Source organism: Phaenicophaeus curvirostris, chromosome 4 (assembly GCF_032191515.1).
Source record: "Phaenicophaeus curvirostris isolate KB17595 chromosome 4, BPBGC_Pcur_1.0, whole genome shotgun sequence".
NCBI lineage: Eukaryota > Metazoa > Chordata > Aves > Cuculiformes > Cuculidae > Phaenicophaeus > Phaenicophaeus curvirostris.
In genome coordinates this window covers 77,546,482-77,571,129 of record NC_091395.1, presented here as the reverse complement: position 1 = coordinate 77,571,129, position 24,648 = coordinate 77,546,482, and the positions used below count along the sequence as shown (strand labels likewise).

The window sequence follows — 24,648 nt, the reverse complement described above, 5'->3', positions numbered from 1 at the left end:
CCCTGGTGCACGCATTCCTCGGCCAGCCAGGCTTGCCCCAACCAAGAGTGAGTGACAAGAGACACCAGGAGGGCGTGAAGAAGAGCAAATAATTGAGATGAAACGTCAAGTTAATAAGGAAGATGAGATGGAAAAAACTAATTTAAACATCAGGGCTTGACAGCCCCAGAAGTCTGCTGAGTCATCACCACGAAAGCAGCGTAAGTAGGACTTCAGGACATTCTAGGACCATTTTCTATTGCAGAGATGGTCAAGGAGATCCAACCACCAAGCACGGGACAAACCTCTGGCTCAGCTTCTGTCTTCTTTCCTTTTTCAAACAGGATTTGGTCTGGCCCAAACCTGCATTCAGGTACAAATCTATGCTCTTTGAACCCCCAAAGTGGAATCTTCTTACCCAGATGAGAATCCAGACTTCTACTTCCATTCTTTTAAGGTTCAGAGACCTAAAGCCCATTCTGCTTTAAAAAAACCTTGATTTTTCATCTTAGATCATAGAACTCCAGAATGGTTTGGGTTAGAAAGGGCCTCAAAGCTCATCCAGTCCCACCCCTGCCATGGGCAGGGACACCTCCCACTGGATCAGGGGCTCCAAGACCCATCCAACCTGGCCTTGAACACCTCCATGGATCGGGCAGACATCTTCTCTGGGCAACCTGGGCCAGGGTCTCCTCGCCCTCACAAGAAAACAGACACTTCCCAGTCACAAAGATGATCCAAGGCTGTGATTCAAGGGCCACAAAGATGATGTGAGGACTGGAACACCTCTGGTCTGAGGACAGATTGAGAGGTCCAGGTCCACCCTGGAGAAGAGAAAGCTAAAGGGAGACCTTAGAGCAGCTTCCAGTACCTGAAGGGGCTCCAGGAAAGCTAAGGAGGGACTTTTTACAAGCACCTGGAGTGATAGGACAAGAGGGAATGGCTTTAAATTGGAAGGGTGAAGATTTAGATCTGACATTAGGAAGAAATTCTTGATGCTGAGGGTGATGAAGCCCTGGCCTAGGTTGCCCAGGGAAGGTGTAGCTGCTCCACCCCTGGAGGTGTTCAAGGCCAGGTTGGATGGGGCTTGGAGCAACCTGACCCACTGAAAGGTGTCCCTACCCATGAGACGGGGTTGGAACTGGATGGGCTTTGAAGTCCCTTCCAACTCAAACCATTCTATGACTCTACATCCTCACACCAGAATGAGCCCATCTTCGTTCTTTGGCTTTTATTTGCCATGGAGGTTGACTCCATAGTGTTATTTTCCCTCTCCCACAGTTCATTTTTCAGCTCTCCTGCGCTGCTGGAAGAGCCTCTGCTCGTCCTGGGGTGTTGGCCCAACACAGCACACGCGGAGCCCATGACGGACGTGCTTTCCACCAGCCTCTCCTCCCTCCCAAAATCATTAAGGCGCCCCACCCACAGCAGCAGTGTCAGGACACGCACCTTGGCATGGAGATTGAGTTGGATGCCTCTGAGATGTCATCCCTAGACGTCGGTGCTCCTAGAAAACCTCGCGGTTCAGAGGAGCCGCCGCGCTTAGCAGGGATGGCTCAGACCTCGTGCTAATTACCTTGATGAGTTCTGAGAGCGCGTGGCGGAACCAGGGGCACTCCCAGAGGCTCTCCCCGTGCCAGCGCCCCAAGAAATGACACTGAGCTGGGTGGAAGTGTCGAGCTGCTTGAGGGTGGGGAGGCTCTACAGAGGGATCTGGACAGGCTGGATCCATGGGCCGAGACCAACAGGATGAGGGTCAACAAGGCCAAGGGCCGAGTCCTGCACTTGGGATACAACAACTTCATGCAGCTCCAGGCTTGGGGAAGAGCGGCTGGGAAGCTGCCTGGAGGAGAAGGACCTGGGGGCGTTGGTTGGCAGCGACTGAACATGAGCCAGCAGTGGCCCAGGTGGCCAAGAAGGCCAATGACATCTTGGCTTGGATCAGAAACGGCGTGGCCAGCAGGAGCAGGGAAGGGATTGTGCCCCTGGAATTGGCTCTGGTGAGGTCACGCCCTGAATCCTGGGTTTGGTTTTGGGTCCCACACTCCAAGAAGGACACTGAGGGGCTGGAGCGCGTCCAGAGAAGGGAACGGAGCTGCGGAAGGGGCTGGAGAACAAGGGTTATGAGAGGCGGCTGAGGGACCTGGCGTTGTTCAGCCAGGAGAAGAGAAGACTGTGGAGACCTTCTCACTGTCTACAACTGCCTGAAAGGAGGTTGTAGGGAGGTGGGTGTTGGTCTCTTCTCCCCAGTGATAGGATGAGAGGGAATGGCCTCAAGTTGCCCCAGGGCAGGTTCAGATTGGACATCAGGACAAATGTCTCCATGGGAAGGGTTCTCCAGCCCTGGCAGAGGCTGCCCAGGGAGGTGGTGGAGTCTCCATAGCTGGTGGGGTTTAAAAGCCGGGCAGTTGAGGTGCTCAAGACTATGGTTAAGCACTGGACAGGTAGGGTTGAACTCGATGATCTCAAAGGTCTTTCCCAACCAAGCAATTCTATGATTCTCCGAAATTGCTGGGCTACCTCCCAATCGCGCTCTGTCCCTCCTCTATGCCAGCAAGGCTTTACCTGCCTGAAGCCTCTGGTCCCTCCAGGCCAGCAACAACTGATCGAAAATGCAAGATCTGACTTGGAGAGGAAGGCAAAGGAGGAGGAACACAAGAATGACCTGAGCGGTCTGCAGAGCAGGGGATAAAATAACACCTCTAGGTCACCAGCCACTCATTTATCAACCTGACAGAAAGCTGAAGAGCCTAAAATCTCACCGAGCAATGCCAGGGATGCCTCCAGAGCAGAGTTTATTCAAGACCTTTGCAAACCTCATTAAAAAATGAACTCAATTTCATGCGGGAAACACGTGCAAGAGAATGGGGTCATGGAAGAAAGCTGAGAGCGCTCAATGGCCAAGATGCTCAAGCACCTGCTGGGTCACAGCCACCAAGCTCCAGCTTGGTCCAATGTTTAGGAAAAAAAAGCAATTCTGAGCATATTACCAGAGCAAAAGCCACGTTTTCTTGTTCTGAAGCTCAAATCAGTTCATAATCATTTTTTTCCCGGCAATGAATCCCTCTCCGTGGCCTTTGATGGGTCCTCCTTGCAGCTAGGGTCTTCACAACATGCTTCAATGGCAGCTCTTATGGCGACAGCACCCTCCCTGTCTCTCCAAAGCCTCCTCTGGACACACAGGTAGGAAGGACATCCAGAAAGGCTCCTTGTGGCCATGCCAACCAGGGAAAGGGCAGAGCCAAACCTCTGAAGCTCTCCTAAAGACACAACCAAAGGGTGCCTACCTGAACACATCTCCATGGGCTACTCCCCACGGAACCCACCAAGTCAATCAGACTTCAGGAGATGAGCCAAGAAATGACAGAATCATAGTATGGTTTGAGTTAGAAGGGACCTTAAAGATGATCCTGTTCTAACCCTACAAGGACACCTCAAGTTGCACCAGGGCAGGTTCAGATTAGACATCAGGAAAAAATTCTTCCCTAAAAGGGTTCTCAGGCCCTGGAACGGCTGCCCAGGGAGATGTTTAAGTCTCCATCCCTGGAGGAGCTTAAAAGACAGGCAGATGAGGTGCTTGGGGATGGTTTAGTAGTGGACAGTTGCACTCGATGATCTCAAAGGTCTTTTCCAACCAAGCGCTTCTATGACTCTATGAACCCCACTCAATCTGGCCTCGAGCATCTCCAGGGATGGGGCAGCCACCACCTCCCTGGGCAACCTGGGTCAGGGCCTTCTCATCCTCATCGTAAAGAATTTTTTCCTAATGTCTCATCTAAATCTTCCCCTTCCAATTTAAAGCCATTTCCCCTCATTCTATCCCTTCAGGCCCTTGCAAAAAGTCCCTCCCCAGCTTTCATGGAGTCCCATTACATACTGGAAGGTGCTCCAAGGTCTCCCTGGAGCCTTCTCTTCTCCAGGCTGCACAACCCCACCCCTCAACCTGGCCTCAGAGCGGAGGTTCTCCAGCCCCTCTTTTCATCTCCATTTCAACCTTGGGCAGCAGATTGAAGCCTTTGTGCTCCCAGGAGGACACACAGCCACCACGAGGGAGGTCAGCGTGGAGGCTCCAACCCTGCTCCCCGTAGCTCGTTTGTTTGAAAACAGCCAATATGTTAACAATTAGGGAAAGGAAACGCTGAAAAGCTGCCTCGTTAATTAAGGAACTCGCTATCAAAGGACTCATTAAAAGCTACTGAAACGGAATGGTTGTGAAAATAAATAGCCCTTAATCTTAACGCGCAATCAGGAATCGGCTCCCACTACCCACCTCGCGGCGAGGGGAGAGGGGCTCCTCGGCACACACCTACCGCTGCGGTGGTGGCACCAGCTTGGCCACAGTCACCAAGCCCAGGGGCTCAGAAGACACTCCAGCAGGTTGTCCAAGAGTAAAGGAAAGCTCGGGAGGGGCTCTGGATCAGGGAGGGCAGGGACAGAGGGAGGGGAACGGATTGAAGCTGAAAGAGGGGAGATTGAGATGAGATCTTAGGAAGAAACGTTCTCCTGTGAGGGTGGGGAGGCCCTGGCTCTGGTTGCCCAGAGATGTGGTGGCTGCCCCATCCCTGGAGGGGTTCAAGGCCAGGTTGGATGGGGCTTGGAGCCCCTGATCCAGTGGGAGGTGTCCCTGGCACGTGGTTGGAACTGGATGGACTTTAAGGTCCCTTCCAAGCCAAACTATTCTATGATTCTTCCTTCTATGATCTCTGATGGAACTGAGAGGTGACAGCATCGAGGGACAACTCAGGAGCACAGTCCAAAACCAAAGCTTGTACCTACAGACCCACAGGATGGGACCACATGGACCCACTGGAGGGAGAAGGCCAGGGGACCTTCCTAAATCAACTTTAGAGCTTTAGAGCACCGAAGAACTTAAGGAAAAGGTAGAGAAAACATCTACTCCAGGGTTTAAAAAGGGAGAAGATGATGATCTAAAGAACTGCACATACCAGATTAACATGCAAGGAGGGAAACAACCGCGTTTCATTAAAACACAACAGCCCAAGCGTCAAATCACTGGGCAAAATACAGATTAGCAAAAAGAAAAGTTAATTATTCAAAGAAGCTTTATGTTTAATAGAAAAGGAGAATCATCTGTCTTTCTCCAGATGATACAACTTGTGATGCACGACACGGTCAGACAACACCACTCATCCCAGAAGAATCAAATCCATCCCTAAGAGTGTTAACTTCAGCTTAGGGATCAAGGGAGCAGTACCTAATTAGTTAATTAATTCTCTTTGTAGAAACCTTATTAAGCAGAAGAAATCACATTTTCCTCCCACAATGGTTTGAATTATAGAAGGAGGAGAGCAGAGCAGTTACTGGTTTCCACCAGAGCATCAGCTACGGGTTGAGCCCTGTTGCTTTGCATTAGATGCAATCCACGTGGAACGCGAGAGGTGACACACCTGCAACCACCACTTATTGATCTCCATTACCATCAAGGTCCATATTTTATGTCCATGAAGTCCTCCCGGGACCTGAACTGAAGCCAGCGTGTTGACTTATAGACTTGGAAAGAGGTGACTGGCACCAAGCTCCAAGTTGACATTCAGAAGGGTTCCAAATTTGCTAAGAACAAAAAACCTTCCAGCCAACAAGAGAAGGTTGGTGATGAGCAATGCTTCTTGGGGAAAGGGATGTTCCTCAGCCTTAGAACTCCATCAGGTCTTCATATTACTTGGATTTCATGCTCAAATTTATGAAAATTAAAGGTTTCCTTACGGCCAAACTTATGAAAGGAGAAGCAACGACTATATGCATCGTGTCTGAGAGAGGAATTTTGGATTCAATGCACAGCAGGGACCTACTGGAACAGCCAATGGCGTCACATTCAGGTCAACAGCCTCCAAATCCATCCTGCTCCTCACAGTGAGAAGGACAGGCATCCTTGGCCTGGTTTACCCAGAATAGGAAAGGCCTCTCCTGCTCAGGACCTGCCAGACCAGCGGTTTCTGGTTTAGGAGGATCAATGTTCTGTTGTGTTGCTCTCCTCCCCACCCTACTGGACAGGGAGCAGGGCAAGTTGAAATCATCCATGGAAGAACCTTTGGTGCCATCAGCAAACTACTAGATTTAAACAGATTATCCCCACCGAGGTACTGTCATAACCTTTTCTGAGTCAAACTGGGATTTTGATCTTCCCATGACTTTGACGCTGGTCAAGCATTGGAAGAAGGAGCTGAGGGAAGCGGTGGAGTCACCATCCCTGGAGGGGTTCAACAAACACGTAGAGGCGGCACTTCAGAGCACGGTTTATCAGGTACAGCAGGGTTGGGCTGGATAATCTAAGAGGTCTTTTCCAACCTTAACGATTCCATGATTCTATGACCACCCGTATCATGCAGCAGCTTGGTTCAAGAACCTTCAACCCCTGAAACATCTCAGGTTCACCATAAACCTACGAGGAGCCAAACCTTAACGCAGCACCAACTAATTTTGAGTGAAATCCATCTCGTGCAAAGACCCACTCACCTGGAAAGCTGAAGGCACCTGAAAGAACAGTTCTTTCAACAACCCTGGAAGGTCACCACCATCTGCCTGAAGCATGATTGCTTTCAACCTCATGTTTAAGTGGCTGGATTCCAGGTATGTAAAAAAAAAAAAAAAATCAACGGGGTGTCATTTTCTGAAGTAAACATCTACCGCTTCTCTTCTATTTTGAGCATGAAAGGGAAACCAGGAGGCTGTCACAGATACGGCTGCAAGACAAACACACGGTGAAGCTGAACCCCCAACAGAAGCTCGGAGGCAACCAGACAAATAGTAAAAAAGGAGGATAAAAAAGCAAATACAGCAATTATCCTCACCACACAAAAAATAAACCAGCCAGTTCTGCTCGATAAGAAAAAAACAACAAACCTCACATTCCAATAAAAGAGGAAAAAACGTAACAGTTTGGCTGCGTCGAAGATGCCCAAGGTCAACAGCTGGAGGCTGTTTTGGCTGAGGACAAGGCTCGAGGTTCCCTTGTCCAGAGCAGCTCAGCAAAAATGGGCTGCAGCACCTTCCCTGTGAGGACAGGCTGAAGGAGTTTGGGTTGGTCAGCCTGGAGAAGGTTCAAGGGAGACCTCACAGCAGGCCGCCCAAGGCCCATCCAACATGGCCTTGAACACCTCCAGGGATGGGGCAGCCACAACTCCTCTAGGTGATCTGTTCCAGTGTCTCACCACCCTCATCATGAAGAAATTCTCCTCACATCCAATCTAAATCTGCCCCTCTCCAGTTTATCCCCATTGCCCCTTGTGGTATCACCACAAGCCTTTGTGAACAGTCTCTCCTCCAGCCTTCCTAGAGCCCCCTCAGGTACGGGAAGATCACTATAAGATCTCCTTGGAGCTTTCTCTCCTCCAGGCTGAACAATCCCAACTCTCTCAGGCTGTCCTCATATGGGGGGTGCTCCAACCAAGTGAGAAGATACCTCCATGGTGTGACTCAACACCCCAGACTGGGCTTTGATGCTCCTCGGTTTTCTCCACTACCCATGTTCATAATTTTGTTCTCCACAAAGATCATTCACATCTGGAAAGGACACTAAGGCCCAGCAATAACAGATATCAAGGACAAAACATGGTGCCCCAACAGCAGAGACATCTCTTAGGACAGGATCATATAATAGTTTGGCTTAGAAGGGACCTTAAAGGTCATCTAGCTCCAACCTCCTGCCATGGGCAGGGACACCTCCCACTAGACCAGGCTGCCCAAGGCTCCATCCAACCTGGCCTTGAACACCTCCAGGCATGGGGCAGCCACAGCGTCCCTGGGCAACCTGTTCCACTGTCTCATCACTCTCATCATGAAGAAATTCTTCCTCGTGTCTAGCCTAAATCCTCCCCTCTCCAATTTATACCCACAGAATGGTTTCAGTCGGAAAAGACCTTTAAGATCATCAAGCCCAACCAACAATCCAGCCCTGCCAAGTCCACCAGTAGACCATATCCCTACTCAAAGCCTGCAAAGGAATTAAAACAGTAAATAACCTGCATTTAACGAGTCTCTGTACGTACACAAAAAGGAACCTTAATTATTCTTGCTCCTATTCTGACAGGGATTGAGGTTCTGTCCTGGTCACCGTGTCCACAGGAGGAGATTTTCCAAGTTAACTTGACACAAACCAGAGCCGTGGCCCGACCCCGATCGCAGCGCGCGGCTCCACAACTGGAACGAACGCGAATTAAAAAAGAATAAATGACATATTTCATCCCCCTCTTTTGTGGCTTTTGTTTTCTTTTGTATCCGCTTTGGGAATAACATTCTTTCCATTGGGAAGAGTCAGAGTTTCTATTAAATACAAAGCAGCTGCCATTTTGGAAACAAAAAGTTGATTGAATGCAGATTGTTTTCTTATTTTTTTTTTTTTTTTTTGCCCTAACGAAGAGCTCAAACCGTGCTTCCTTCTGCTGATTTATCAGGGCAAAGCATCTGCCAACCGTGGCAGCAGAAGACTTAAAGAGGAGGAATGAGGCTTGGAGGAGGAATGAGGCTTGGAGCAGCCTGATCCAGTGGGACATGTCCCTACCCGTGGCAGGGGGGTTGGAACTGGATGATCTTTAAGGTTCCTTCCAACCCAACCCATTCCAAGATGCTCCAAAATGCTCATTTGCTGTTATAAATAACAGGAGAAAGATGTCAAGGCTTCGAGCACAGCGCAAGGCGCTCATGCTCATGGCAGAGCCCTCCAGCACGTTGACCCCGAGAAGGGTTCCTCACCCTTCGCACACACAAGGATGGGCTGGATCCTCCGCTTACGCAGATTTCTCCGTGCCGAGACGCCGAAGGAAGGGTCGGCACGTTGCCGTGACGTACGGCCGCCTGTCGCAAACCCAACTTACGCATGACTTAAGGCCCAGATGGTGAACAGACTGGGAGAAAGGATGATCTCAAACAGAAACTACCCAACCGCCCACTCCGTTTCCACTCCATGAGCCGTCAATGCCTAATCCGGGAGATATTTTTACTCCTAAAATACTCCGATGACAGAGTGACCAACACAAAAATCGTATGGAGCTTCAGCGCATTTTAGATTTGTTCATAAACTGAATTGTACATTGATTTTATATTTTCAATATTTAGATGTTATAGATGAAAACCAGAGAGTAGAAAAAGATGGAGGGTGAAATCTGTAGAAATTACTGTCACTTTTTTAAATTCACTCATAGAACTGGGGGATGGTTTGGCTTGGAAGGGACCTTAAAATAAAATCCAATTCCATCCCTCTGCCATGGGCAGGGACACCTCCCATTGGACCAGGCTGCTCCAAGCCCCATCCAACCTGGCCTTGAACACCTCCAGGAATGGAGCAGCCACACCTTCCATGGGCAACCTGGGCCAAGGCCTCCCCACCCTCACGTCCTTATGCCCTTCAGGAAACCCAATGAAGAAAGACCATGGCAATCACAAGAAACCCATAGGATCTGCTCTTTTAAAAACCAAGTCAGATGAGGCTTTAAAGAACGTGATCCAGTTGAAGGCATCCCTGCTCATGGCAGGAGGTTTGAACTGGATGGGCTTGAAGGTCCCTTCCAACCAAAATCATCCAGTGATTCTATATGATTTGTTTCTCTTTCTTGCTGTTATGTCTAACCTAGAGTACAAGGTCCAGGGAGAAGACATCTCTACGTGCACCACTATCATAAAATCACCAGGTTGGAAAAGACTCACCGGATCATCGAATCCAATCATTCCCATCAAGCACTAACCCATGTCCCTCAGCACCTCGTCCACCCGGCCCTTAAACCCCTCCAGGGAAGGGGACTCAACCCCCTCCCTGGGCAGCCTCGAACAGGGACCAATCACCCTTTTCGGGAAAATTTTTTTCCTAATGTCCAGCCTGACCCTCCCCTGGTGGAGCTTGAGGCCATTCCCTCTCGTCCTGTCCCCTGTCCCTTGGGAGAAGAGCCCAGCTCCCTCCTCTCCACAACCTCCTTTCAGGGAGTTGGAGAGAGCAATGAGGTCTCCCCTCAGCCTCCTCTTCTCCAGGCTATGGTGCTCATGAAACGACGTATCCTTAACCATTTCAACCACACCACTAACACTCAATTGCCTGCACGCAGCTATCGGCTCTAAATGACGGCCAGGAGCTCCACAGGTTTCTCCACGCAACCTCAATTCGAGTGACCTCTATAGGGGGACCCCAAAGGACATCGCGTTTGCACACTGGGCTCCTCAAGGACAGGGAGGTCTTGAGGAGGGGCTCTTGATCAGAGAGGGCAGAGACAGGACCATGTGGAATGGTTTACAGCTGAAAGAGGGGAGATTGAGATGGGATCTTAGGAAGAAGTGTTCTCCTGTGAGAGTGGGGATGGCCAGGTTCCCCAAGGAAGTCATGGCTACCCATTCCTGGAGGTGTTTAAGGCCAGGCTGGATGGAGCTTGGAGCAACCTGATCCAGTGGGAGATGTCCCTGCTCGTGGCAGGGGAGTAGGAACTAGATGATGTTTAAGGTCTCTTCCAAACCAAACTATTCCAAAGCTCTATAATATCTGGGGCTTTTCAAAGCAGACATGGTGTTCACCAATGTTCCTTTGCAGGTTTCCAACTTAAGAGAAGCCTTCCAAGACTTCAAGTTGCCAGCAAATTAAATAAGAGGGAGGCAGATCATTGCAAAATCTCCTGTTTTACTTAAATTTGAGCCTCAGGGGAGGGAAAACCCTACATACTTTAACTTCTTTTGGGGTTTTTGGAAGGGGAAGATTGGGGCTCTGCTGCAGGAAGCAGCAGGAAAGTTTGGATGGATTTTTTTTTTTTGTTGAGGGTGGGTTTTTAGCTGCCAAATTCTCCACACCGCACATCTGATTCTTTGCGTGCGTCCGGACACGCAAAAGGAAGCACAAAACAGGTTGATAAATCAAAGTTCGTAAAATATAAAATCAAAGCCAAGCCAAGGTTGACTCCACAAAGGGAAGCAAGATCTAGGGAAGGGCGCACACCCTGGTTTAAAGGATTTATGGGACCAAGCGTTTTCGCCTCAATTAATTTTCAAAGCGCTGAAAGCAGACAAGAAAACCATGTAATTACAAGATAACTTGGCTTACCAGGATTCGAGTTAACTAGCGCTCCCGGGTTAAGCAGAGGTCAACCTTCTCCCCAGCTAATGACGCTAAATCCACCCCATTTGAATGCTTTGGTTCTTGCTTTAAAGCAACCATTAGCTCTTGTTTCAATTCATTCAGTTTAAGGAGATGGGATTTTGGAGACACTTGAGAAGACCAGAAAAGTAAAGCCCAGCTACCAGACTGCAGCAACAAGGACAGGAGAGGACCACACAGCCCTGCAAGCGCTGGTCCAGTCACCAGCCCATCTCCTCCACTCGTTTTAAGGGCATTTTGTTCAACTTTAAGGAAAGCTGGTCTGAGTGATCCCTCAGGAGACTCAGAACATCCCTGGAGAGCAGAGGGAGCCCTCTGAAGAGAATAGGAGGTGGACCACGAAGGTATCTGAGCACCTCCCATAGGAGGACAGGCTGAAAGAGTTTGGGGTTGTTGAGCATGAAGAGAAGGCTCTGGGGAGATCTTACAGCAGCCTTGTAGTACCTGAAGGGGCTCCAGGAAAGCTTGGGAAGGGCTCTTGATCAGGGAGGGCAGGGATAGGAGGAGGGGAATAGTTTTCAGCTGAAAGAGAGGAGATTGAGATGAGATTTTAGGAAGAAATGTTCTCCTGTGAGGGAGGGGAGGCCCTGACCCAGGTTGCCCAAAGCAGTGGTGGCTCCTCCATCCCTGGAGATGTTCAAGGCCAGGTTGGATGGGGCTTGGAGCAACCTGATCTCATGGGAGGTGTCCCTGCCCATGGCAGGAGGCTGAAAGTGGATGATTCTCGAGTTCCCTTCCAACCCAACCCATTTCATCATTCTAAGATACAGAGAAGATTTTGGACACTGCTCATGCCCTGTCTACATCTGCATCCCAGGCACCTCACTGCTTTTTTTTTTTTTTTTTTGACATGCACCTCTATCTACACCACCACCAACTTCCAGGATTAGCCACAACTACTTCCTACCGGATATTTTAAGCTATGTTACAATCCCTTCTTTGTTCTGTTATTTCATGTGATCAGATTTTTATTTTTCAGCCTCTTTTAGACAGATTAGCGATTTATTTCCACCAATTAATACGAGCTACCTGGAGAACCAAAAATTAGAGAGGTTAAAAGGAAAATTTGGGTCCGTCGCAGTTAAGAACAAAACAATTAAGAGCAGGCTAGCAACATCCCACCATATAAAGGGATTACTCCGCTCCTGACCCTTTCCAGGGGACCTCCAGGTATTATTTTTCATTGATTTACCTTAATGAAACTAATGCAACCCTCTCTGTAGGAAGCCGACTCCATAGCTGCCTCGGCACTGGATTCAATTAAAGGAATAAATACATCTGGCTTCAAAATGGTTGGAAGGCTCGAAAAGCCAGAGGCAAACTATTTTTTTGCATCTCGCACGGCCTGGGGACAGCCCATGGGGTGGTTGATATTCAACACCAGTTCTGGAAATCCATGATCAGGGGAGATGCCCAAAGCATCTCTGCCTGCTCCCCAGCATCGTGGGCAGCTCCTGCAGCCCTCACAGCAACCAAGTTGGAGCTTTTGTGGTAGCTGCTTTAACAAGGTTCGTTCTTTCCAGAAGATGATGTTGATTTGAGACCTTGATGTTGACTTAGAAACCCCCCGGGTGCCCAGAACCTGCAACAATTCAAGGCTTAGCTACGTTCAGTTTCCAGGAAAAAGGGTCCAAGCAACCAACCGCGGCATGAAATATCGATGCCACCACAGCAGCTCAGCATTAAAATGAAGAGCAGAGGTTCAAGATGGAAAAGCAGAAGCTAGGGGAGAGGTTGCACCTCCCCACCGGCCGCATCTCACACCGCACAACCATGCTGAGCAAGGGCTGCACCAACAAAAGCCATCGAGGCACATTTTGCTCGCACGTGCCTTGGCTTGCGGACACGGGAATAGAGGAAACAAGGTAGCTTGAGAGCACTTTGTTTGCAATCTATCCCCAGAAACAAGCAGAAACGATGACAATTAGTGGGGTTTGTTGAACCAGAAGGTAGGTCCAAAAGGTCCACTTGGCTTGCTTTGTGCTAATTGTGCCCTAATCCAAAGAGGAAGATAGAAGACATCAAGAACCCACGTTATTTTCTGAATAAAATACTGTTTGACCAGCTGGAGGGAAGGCTTAGTGGTCCAAGCACTGGGTCGGAGAACTTAGACCAGGAGGAACATCAAGCTGAAATCCCCACAGGGGATTTGTCTGAACAAAACTCAGGGAGCAAGGTGGGATTTCACAAAGATCTTTTCTTTATTCAAGCAGAGGCTGAAGATCCCATCACACTCGCCCTGATAACGGACGTTTCCTCCTAATTCTCCACACGTAAAGGGATGCAGGAGGGATAAAAGGAACCAATGGGACATGCTCTAAAAGCAACTATTTAGCAACGCTACTGCAACAACATGCGTGTGAGCAACCATCTAGAAGAAAAGCCTTCCCCTCCAGTCTCTTCTTTATCCTATCGATTTAAAAATCTACTCGATCTTTTCCTTTCCTCCCTTCCGAGACCTTTTCTGGTTCAACTTGCCCTCTAACATTTGAGGTGCGAGCAGAGCAGACCAAACGCATAGGACACGCAGTCGTGTACTCACCGACATGGTAGAGTGGACATCTACATCCCCCTACGGAGGACAACACAGGGAGTTGAAAGTCAAACACAGAATAGAGCAAAGCAACAGTGAGAAAGGCAGAGAGCTACAGACCCATCATCGCCCAGCGGTGCCTACAACCCATCAATGCTCCAACCGAGGCACCAGCTCAGCAGCTGGCAGAGGATTAAAATGCAAAATAAGGGTTTCTTGAACTTGGTCTAATGAGGACGACGAAGAAAATCAAAGTACCATGAGACCACTTTTGCTAGAATTCAATACGCTCAATAAGTCAATGCCCACGAGCCTCAGTTTTCCCATCTGTAAGATGGAGGCAACGGATGTCAAACCCTAGCAAGCTGGGGACTGCAACAAGAGAACGAGGGGGAATGGTTTCAACCTGAAAGAGGGGAGGTTGAGATGAGATCCTAAGGAAAAAAACTCTTTACTATGAGGTTAGTGATGCCCTGGCCCAGGCTGCCCAGAGAGGTGGTAGATAATCCATCCCTGGAGGTGTTCCAGGCCAGGTTGGATGGGGCTTGGAGCAACCTGGTCCAGTGGGAGGTGTCCCTGCCCATGGCAGGAGGTGGAACTGGATGGGCTTTAAGGCTCCTTCCAACACAAACCATCTGATGATTCTATATGACAGCAGGTATCAGCTCAAGCAAGATCTGCTGAGCTCTTGCAAGTGCAAGGAGCTGTTATCTAAGCACAGACGAGACTCACACAAATCTAAAGGTGGCCTGATGATCACATGGGGTTTTCATGTCGGTCACATTCCACTTGGGTATCTCTCAAGGCTATCAAGGCTGCATTGGGGGTAAAGCTTAAGGCATTTTACTTCCATGCCTTTTCATAGAATGGGTTGGAAGGGACCTCAAAGTCCACCCTCTGCCATGGGCAGGGACAATTCCCACTGGCTGCTCCAAGCCCCCATCACCAAGAACTCCTTCCTACTGTCTCAGCTAAATCTTCCCCCTCCCAATTTAAGGCCATTCCTCCTCGTCTTATCATAGAACCACCAGGTTGGAAGAGACCCATCAGATCATCGAGTCCAACCATTCCCATCAATCACTAACCCATGTCCCTCAGCACCTCATCCACCTGTCCCTTAAACCCCTCCAGGGAAGGAGACTCAACCCCCTCCCTGGGCAGCCTCTGACAGGGACCAATGACCCTTTCCATGAAAATCTTTTTCCTAATGTTGAGCTTGAACCTCCCCTGGTGGAGCTTGAGGCCATTCCCTCATGTCCCGTCCCCTGTCCCTTGGGAGAAGAGCCCAGCTCCCTCCTCTCCACAACCTCCTTTCAGGTAGTTGTGAGAGCAATGAGGTCTCCCCTCAGCCTCCTCTTCTCCAGGCTAAACACCCCCAGCTCTCTCAGCCGCTCCTCACAAGGCCTGTAGGACCTTGTAGAAAGTCCCTTCCAGCCCTCCTGGAGGCCCTTCAGGTGCAGCAAGGCCACTTTAAGGCCTCCCCAGAGAGAGATATTATAAAATATTAGGGGGATTTGGGTTTTTAAATAAAAACATCGGTGATCATTCTCCTTATAAAGAAAATAAACACTTTCAAAGATATTTTTGCCACAGCACAAGCTGCACCAGCCACGTATTTATCTGGAATTGGGATGAGATGCCAAGATGGTGAATAAGGCAAAACCAGCGGAGTTTGTGTGGCTCCATCCGCAATCCGTGCTTGCCATCTGACAAATATAAGCACAAAGGAGGGGAAAATAAAAAAAAAAAGCCCATTCCACCTAAAAATCCCTCTGTAGGGAGTTCACACCGAGCGCTCGGGCCTTCCCTCGCTGAAAGATTGCTTCCCCTTCCCAGGTCACCGTCACCTCTTGACCTGCCCCGCTTACCTTCCCAAGGAGGTTATCGAGATACAAGACTAACAGAGGATTAAAGGAAACTTCAAATAAAAACAAGCCCCCCTCCTCCCTTTCCCCCTCCAACTCCGCTCCCCTCCCCCAAGCAAACATCCTTGCTTTGTTACCCTGACAGGTCCCTGGAGGTGTTGACACAACCCTCCATCTCCGAGAAGCTTAATGTCAACAAATCAGTGTGTTTGGAGTAGCCCCGTCAAGGCGATTTACATTAACTTGTCTAACAAGAAATAAAAACAACAAGCGGCCAGCAAAGACAAAAGGCTTTTTTCAATCATTCTTTTCAAAGTCCCAAGGCTGGAAATGGTAATTTTTTTCCGAGGCCGTGGCCCTTTAGGTGCTGAAAACCAGAAACCACCTTTTTTTCTTTTTTTTTTTGCTGCTGAAATACATCCCTGTGGCATCGTCGTCTCCCCCCGCCCGCCACCTTCTTAAAAAATAAGATGTATTTTCTTTTCAAGGAGGCCCACGCATCCCATATTAATAAACTCAGCAACAGCAGGAACCGAGGCTTGTTGGTTAACACAGGGAAAGGGCAGCCAAGAAGCCAAAATGTTAATTCTGCTTTGATTTCCACCAGCGGGTTATTTGCTCCGAGAGGGTTTTTTTGGGAGCTCAGCAGAGCATTTTCGAATTGTGGCTCAAAACCACCATGAAAATTCCACGCAGAGGGTGGAATGCACCAACCCCACCCCCCGCAGGTTGCTTCGCTGCGAACTTCTCCTCCCGTCGCCGCCACACGCTGTCCCCACCAGCGTGACCTCAGCATCTCGCAGCTCAGGGTCCCCAAAGCAAAGCCTCAAATCCCAAATGGATTCCAGGGATTCCTAATATCAAGTGTTTTCAACCATCGCCCACATCATCTACTCCGATGCTCTAAAGGAACAAATAGGGAACACAAACCCTCACGGAACACTAGAGAAGCTGGAGAGTCTTCCAACCACTCCACAAGCAACAAGCTTTGCTCTGGGTTATTTTTCTTGCATCAGCAGGGGGGCTGGACCAGATGACCTGGTTGGTTGCCCAGAGAAAGAGCAGATGTCCCATCCCTGGAAAGATTCTAGGTGAGATAAGTTGGGGCTGCTCCATCCCTGGAGGTGTTCAAGGCCAGGTTGGATGGGGCTTGGAGCAACCTGAGCCACTGGGAGGAGTCATGGCAGGGGGTGGAACTAGAAGATCTTTAAGGTCCCTTCCAACCTAAACTATTCTATTCTATGATTCTATTCCGTGGATGGAACTCTGAGCAACCTGAACCAGTTGAAGACATCTCTGGAACATCCCTGCTATGAGAACAGGCTGGGAGAGTTGGGGTTGTTAAGCCTCAAGAAGAGAAGGCTCCCAGGAGACCTTATAGAGGCTTTCCAGCACCTGAAGGGGCTCCAGGAAAGCTGGGGAGAGACTTATAACACGTGCCTGGAGCGAGAAGATGAGGGGGAACAGCTTTAAAGTGGAAGGGGGAAGCTCTGGGTAAGATATTAGGAAGAAATTCTTCACAAAGACGATGCTGAGGCCTTGGCTCAGGCTGCCCAGCAAAGTTGTGGCTGCCCCATCCCTGGAGAGGTTCAAAGGCCACACTGGATGGGGCTTGGAGCAACCTGACCAGTGGGAGGTGTCCCTGCCCATGGAACTTGATCTTTACGGTCCCTTCCAACCCAAACCACTCTATGATCTTATGTCCCTGCTCATTCCACAGGGGCTGGACTATACGACCTTTAAATGTCGCTTCCAACGCAAGCCATGTCGTGATTCTACGACCTCCAGAGGTCCAACCCAACCTCAACCATTCTCCAATTCACCACAGTAAATAGAGAAAAAAATTCAGCCTCATGTATCCAAAAAAATAGAAACACAAACCCCAAATCTTGGCTTGGAGTCACATTTCAGCTCATTCAGCATCTCTGCTCCTCTCCAAAAAGTTGACTTGAGTCAACTGGACCCTTCAAGGCCATTTGATTTGCCTTGTGGTGACCTGGAGCCTTGACCCCAGCAAGGTTTCCTGCAGATGAGTGGCCCCGTCTGAGACAATGGGATTACTCACAGCAGTCAAGTTAAGGAGCCACCTGCATTTTTGCAGGCTCAGGACTTTCGGCTCCGTTCTATTCCAGGACGGCACTTTTTCTTGGCATAATTTTCGAGCAGTAACTGCTGACATGTCCAAGCCGAGTTTCTTTGATCAGCAGGTAAAGGGTTTTTTGGTGTAATTACTGTCGTGACAAAAGGCAGATGAGTAGCTCAGCTCCTACCACTTAGTCATCTCCTCAGACTGCCACTCTTTTCTTCTAAAAACCTGTTCAAATATCAGGAGAAGGCTTCTCACTTCTTTTAAAATCATACGAACTCAGTCAACGCAAGTACCTGCTCTAGAAAACAAGGGCACTTCCAAACAAAGGTCACAAGATGAGGAAGGGGTGGTATTGCATGGAGGACAGTTCTAGGAAGAAGGAGACGCTCCACTCTCCAATGATGGTTGATAGTGGCTGAACATGAGCCAGCAGTGGCCCTAGCAGCCAAGGGAGCCCATGGCATCTGGGCTTGGATGAGAAGGAGTACGGCCAGCAGGAGCAGGGAAGGGATTGTCCCTCTGAACAGAGCCCTGGTGAATCTGCACCTCGAATCCTGGGTTCAGTTTTGGGCCCCTCACTCCAAGAAGGACACTGAGGGGCTGGAGCTCATCCAGAGAAGGAAACAGAGCTGGGGAAGGGGCTGGAGAACAAGGGTTGTGAGATGCGGCTGAGGGACCTGGGGTTGTTTAGCCTGGAGAAAAGGAGGATGAGGGGAGACCTCATCACTGTCTACAGCTCAAATACCTTCATGGAAAAGGTTCTCCAGTCCTGGCAGAGGCTGCCCAGGGAGGTGGTGGGGTCCCCATCCCTGGAGATGTTTAAAAGCCGGGTAGATGAGGTGCTCAGGGATCTGGTTTAGCAGTGAACAGGTACGGTTGGACTCGATGATCTCAGAAGTCTTTCAAACCAATCGATTCTATGACACAGACATTTGCTTCTCATTTTGAGCTACTGGCAAGAAATAAATCTTTTATTTTACAGCTGGAAAGGGCTGCATACTTATTTCAAAAAGGGGAGTAACTCCTCTTGGATTCTAACCTTATGGTGCTAACTATTTGGGTTGGATTAAGACCAGCAGCACAGAAACAGCTCTACCTTGCCACCAGAAATCCTGCAATGCCCTCATTTATTGATCATCCACCCTTTTCTGGAGGTAGTTCCTCCCTCTCTCAAGCCCCTCTCATTCTTTCATAGAACTGCTTGGTTGAAAAAGACCTTTGAGATCATCGAGTCCAACTGTACCTGCCCACTACTGAGCCAGATCCCTGAGCACCTCATCTACAAAGCTTTTAAACCCCTCCAGAGATGAGGACTCCACCACCTCCCTGGGCAGCCTCTGCCAGGGCCTCAGAACACTTTTGGTGAAGAAGTTTTTCCTGATGTCCAACCTGAACCTGCCTCAGAGAAACTTGAGGCCATTTCCTCTCGTCCCATCACCTGTCACTTGGGAGAAAAGACCAGCACCCACCTCACTCCAACCTCCTCTCAGGCAGTTTTAGTGGGGACCTCATCACTGTCTAAGCCTCCTTTCCTCCAGGCTGAACAACCCCAGGTCCCTCAGCTGCCTCTCATAAGCCTCGTTCTCCAGCCCCTTCCTAAGCTTCACTACCCTCCCAGTATCCAAAATAATTTTAAGTCACTCCAAAAGGAAACATGAATATTTAAGGAAGATAAATCGCTCCAGGCCCACCTCATAAATCATCACGGGCATGTGTCCCCATCCTCATCTCTCCTGCTAGTAACGCTTCATGCTCTGTTGCAGAGACCAATCTCCCTGTCAAGTTCTATTACTTTCCTACCCAAGTACTCCCAGTAGGATTTATACAACTGGTCTCCAGGTGACAACCTTGTGCAGCCACAGCTCCTTTTTTAAGGAGGAAACCAGGAGTTAAGGAACCCAGCTATCTCCAAACACCTCCAGAGGTCACCTGCTCCACGGCCACCAGCTGTACTGCTCACAGCACCCAACAGAGGGGACATCAGGGCAATTAACCTGTCTTGTACAAGAACATCAATCAAACCAATTTCAACCTCTCTGCTCAGGAAGTAAGACTTGATTTAGAAGTTTCTTCCAGTAGCATCAGAGCTGAGAAAGCACCTTCTCCTCAAGAGCATTTCGAGGTACAGAGAATTGGGAAAGATGCTTGCATTTACTCTGGACTCGGCCCAAAAGATCCAGCACAGAAAGGACGAGGATCTATTGGGACAGATCTAGAGAAGGAGATGAAAGCGACCTGAGGGTTGGAGAACCTCCCATACAAGGCCAGGCTGAGAGAGCTGGAGGTCTCTCTCTAGAGAGACCTTAAAGCAGCTTCCAATGCTGAAAGGGGCTCCAGGAACGCTGGGGAGGGGTTCTTGATCAGGGAGCACAGAGACAGGACACAGCAAAGAGTTTTAAGCTACATGAGATGAGATCTTAGGGAGAAACATTCTCCTGTGAGGGTGGGGAGGTCTTGACTCAGGTTGCCCAGAGGAGCTGTGGCTGCCCCATCCCTGGAGGTGTTGAAGGCCAGGCTGGATGGGGCTTGGAGCAACATGATCTAGTGGGAGGTGTCCCTGCCCATGGCAGGAGGTTGGAATTGGATGGGCTTCAAGGTCCCTTCCAGCTGAAACCATCCTATGATTCCTCAACAGGTCCTCCAGGTACAGAGAGCTGGAAAAGCCACTTCCATTTCTCTTTAGGTGGCTTCTCCATCCACAGCAGATCTGGCCACCAAGTCTTCCTGCTGTGACAGGGAAGACCAAAAGACACGAACCAAACCTGGGGACTGTAACACCATCTAAAAATGCTTTGGAGTCCTTGAACATCCTTCCAGTAGAGCAACCTCAGTGACGCAAACAAGCAGAATGGATTTAAGGAAATGCTTTTGGGTGTTATTAGTCTTCTCTTCTCATTTATCTCCAAGCTCATGAAAGGTGCCCCCCTGAGTGCGGATGGTCTACAATCCTGAACCCCCTGACAACAAACAAATAACAACCCAGAAAAGAAGAACGATCTGAAACTGCTCTGCGAACAATCATACTGGGAAGTAGATTTGCAATTTCCAAACACCTGCTGACTGAAGATACTCATAAGTTCATATCCAGACAGCTCCAAACAAATCTTATTTACAGGAAGAAAACTCCCCGATAATCATATTTTTCCTATTCAATGGGACACTAGTCAGCCAGCAGCACAAAAAAACCCACATAAAACACTTTTGATGGCAACAGCAGCATAAACACAATCATAGTTAAGACACCAGAGAAAAAGAGAGAAACAGTTCTGGAATCCTCAACATAAGGAGATGGAGGTGTTGGAATGGGTCCAGAGGAGGCTACAAGGATAATTGAAGGGGTGGAGAACCTGCCATACGAGGACAGGTTGAGAGAGTTGGGGTGGTTCAGCCTGGAGAAGAGAAGGCTCGAGGAAGACCTTAGAGCAGCTTCCAGTATCTGAAGGGGCTCCAGGAAAGATGGGGAAGGCCTGGAGCAATAGGATGAGGAGGAATGGCTTTAAATTAGAAGGGGGAAGATTGATACTAGACATTAGGAAGAAATTCTCCACAATGAGGGTGGGGAGGCCCTGGCCCAGGTTGTCCAGAGAAGTTGTGGCTGCCCCATCCCTGGAGATGATTAAGGCCAGGTTGGATGGGGCTTGGCGCCCCTGATCCAGTGGGAGGTGTCCCTCCCCATGGCAGGGGGGTTGGAACTGGATGGGATTTGAGGTTCTTCCAGCCCAAAGCATTCCATGATTTGGAAATACATCTGCAGTTCTAATAACACTCACACTAGAATCGCTTGAAAACCATCTTGAACATCTTTTAAACTGAAAGCTGACATATCTAAAATACAAGTGGCCAGTGACTTAGAACCATAGAATCACCAGGCTGCATGAGACCCACCAGATCACTGAGTCCAACCATTCCCATCAATCACTAACCCACGTCCCTCAGCACCTAACCCACCTATCCCTTAAACCCCTCCAGGGAAGGGGACTCAGCCCCCTCCCTGGGCAGCCTCGGACAGGGACCAATCAACCTTTCCATGAAATATTTTTTCCTAATGTCCAGCCTGACCCTCCCCTGGTGGAGCTTGAGGCCATTCCCTCTCGTCCTGTCCCCTGTCACTTGGGAGAAGAGCCCAGCTCCCTCCTCTCCACAACCTCTTCTCAGGTAGTTGTGGAGACTCGTGATCCTACTTCTACATGTTAGACCATGGTGTTGCCCTCGCTCACGTAAACGTAGACTTAAAAACACTTGGAAAGACTCTCATTAAAGCCCAATTTCCAGTAACACATGAAAAAGCTAGTTTTAAATACAATCAGTTGTTTCATAACGCTTGACACCAGACCCCTCTTCCATTGTCCACCATAAAGCTTGAGGAACCATCCACTTCCAGTACCATCAAATGCCCGCGTGCTCTTTGGATGGAAGAAAGAAGCAAATCGGTGAAGATCACTTACCGGGAGGTGAGTGAACACGGCAAACGTGCTGCGGAGAAAGCCAATGAGGTCCACAAGGTAGTCGCTGGCCTTGCTGCCCGGCTCCATGGCCATCCAGTCGTAGTCCGCCAGCTGTAGGAACTGGTCTATCTTCTGGTTCAGGTTGGTGTAAATCTCCTCCTCGGCAGCGTGGCGGGCGTCCTGGGAAACAAGACCATGTTACATAGAATGGAGCCTGAAGGTAGAAGACAAAGCACTCTTAGATGACTACAGGGCTGCAGAAGCCTCAGGGTAGCTCATAGTAGTAAGACAGGGGCCACCATGTCAGTGGGAAGCAAGATCAGGGTGGCGTCTCTGCCTGTGATGCAACCAGGAGGACAAATCTAGCACAGGATGGAAGATAAACAGGAGAGGAACATCCCAAATGGAACACGGTGGAGACCCAAACTACGTGTGGGTATAGGATACAGAAGGGCCACAGAGAAGCCGTCCTGTCAGAAAGAAGAATCATAGATTGGTTTAGGCTGGAAGGGACCTCCAACCCCATCCAGTTCCAAGCCCCCTGCCACGGGCAGGGACATCTCCTACTGGATCAGGTTGCTTAAAGCCACATCCAGCCTGGCCTTGAACACCTCCAAGGATGGGGCAGCCACCACTTCTCCTTCCTCATTTAAGCATGTGGACCTCATTTAAGCACGTGGAGGCTGCTCCAAGGTCTCCCCCCAGAGCCTTCTCTTCTCCAGGCTGAACAACTCCAACTCTCTCAGCCTGAACTCATAACAACTAAGGTAGGAAGACTCACCCTTAGGCCAAATAGGTAGACGATGAGACAACAAATGGACTCGCTGGGGACATGGGGCCTCAAATCTCCTTCTGAATTACCTAGAGAGAGCAATCCTTGCCTAACCAGTTCAATATTGTTGTTGGGTTCCTCATCACTGTTCCAGTCTCCTGCTTTCTGGCCCCAGGATACAATTCAGAGACCCCAAAGTTCACTCAAGCACGGCCTTCACATTTCATATAAAGTATCTGAGTGGACCTTGCTGGGTTGAGCTTTAAAGCTTTCAGGACTGAGAAGTCCAGCAGCTTCTGCCAACCTTGAGATAACGCTAAAGGGAGTGGAAAAATATACACATACGGTTTGAAAGCAAACACTTTCCAACCAAACAACATCTCTCCAGAGGTGGATCTACCAGCCCATCACACCTTGAAGGTTGTAGTCCCGTAGAGTTTTGTAGTATGGACAGTTTCAGGAAGTACGTTAGTGATGTTGGTAATGAATTCTTCAAGGAACTTGCAGGACTTCTCCAAATGGGTTGTATTTATGATGATCTGTACAAGCTGAAAAGGCAAAAAAGGGATTGAAAGGTAGAATCGTAGAAAGAAGGAATGGTTCAGGTTGGAAGGGACCTCAATGATCATCCAGATCCACTTCCTTGCCATGGGCAGGGACACCTCCCACTGGATCAGGGGCTCCAAGCCCCATCCAACCTGGGCTTGGATATCTCCAGGGATGGAGCAGCCACCACTGCTCTGGGCAACCTGGGCCAGGGCCTCCCCAGCCTCACAAGAAAACATTTCTTCCTATGATCTCATCTCCATCTCCCCTCTTGCTGTTCAAAACCATTGCCCTCCCATCCTGTCCCTGCACTCCCAGATCCAGAGCCCCTCCCCAGCTTCCCTGGAGCCCCTTTCAGTACTGGAAGCTGCTCTAAGGTCTCCCCGGAGCCTTTTCTTCTCCAGGCTGAAGAAGCCCAACTCTCTCAGCCTCTTCTCATACAGGAGGTCCTCCAGCCCTCACATCATCTCCTTGATCTCCTCTGGACTCGCATCAACAGCTCCACATCCTTCCTGTGCTGAGAACTCCAGAACTGGATGCAGGACTCCAGGTGAGGTCTCATGAGAGCAGAGACGGTAAGAGATGGTGCTCCCAACACCAGGGACGTGCCAGGTTAAGGGATGCAAATTTAGAAAGACTTTTGGCGTGAAAAGTTGACGTTGTGCAAATACACTAAACTTTGCTCCACGCTCCAAGGTTCTCCTCCTTTAACAACACCAGAAACTTAAATAGAAGCCAATTTTAGGAGGGATTCATCTCCCATGACAGCCGCTCATACCACAAACAGTTATTTCTGTGAATTCCTTTCCTACATTCACCTGTCAGTCAGGGCTCGTTTCAGCCCAGCTCAACCACAAAGGGCTTACAGAGAAAAGCCGTGTCACATCACAAGGATTCCATCTGCTAATGAACCCTAAGTAACCCATGTCTTGAGTGACACCAAACAACGTTGTACTAAGGAGTTCAACAAAGAAACCATGAGGTTTAACTCATCTGAGGGCACTGGGGGTGAGCAGCAGACCTCACCCTGGTATCTTCTAGGTTATCACACCCATCATTATCTTCTGTACACCCACAGAATCATAAAATCACTAGGTTGGAAAAGACCTTCGAGATCATCAAGGCCAAACACACCTGTCCACTACTAAACCAGATCCCTGAGCACCTCATCTACCTGGCTCCAGGGATGGGGACTCCACCACCTCCCTGGGCAGCCTCTATCAGGGTCTGAGGACCCTTTCCATGAAGATATTTTACCTGATATCCAATCTGAACTGGCCCTGGAGCAACTTGGGGCCACTCCCTCTCGTCCTATTGCCTGTCACTTCGGAGA

General features: G+C 49.3%; 1 protein-coding gene across 7 annotated transcripts in view; it reads right to left on the bottom strand.

Annotated features, from left to right (window-relative positions):
* EXOC6B (exocyst complex component 6B) overlaps nucleotides 1-24,648 on the bottom strand; it is a 304,572-nt gene that overhangs the window by 95,877 nt on the left and 184,047 nt on the right. For 5 of the 7 annotated variants that reach the window (XR_011337398.1, XM_069856623.1, XM_069856627.1 and 2 more), the window contains 3 exons: nucleotides 23,183-23,317; nucleotides 21,998-22,177; nucleotides 13,608-13,637 (listed from right to left, as the gene is read on the bottom strand). Coding sequence is in view for 6 of the 7 variants with exons in the window: in XM_069856623.1 (XP_069712724.1) it covers nucleotides 13,608-13,637; nucleotides 21,998-22,177; nucleotides 23,183-23,317 (345 nt within the window). In the remaining variant the exon portion in view is untranslated. The remainder of the gene's footprint in view (nucleotides 1-13,607; nucleotides 13,638-21,997; nucleotides 22,178-23,182; nucleotides 23,318-24,648) is intronic. The other 2 variants (XM_069856625.1, XM_069856628.1) reach the window with 1 other exon arrangement.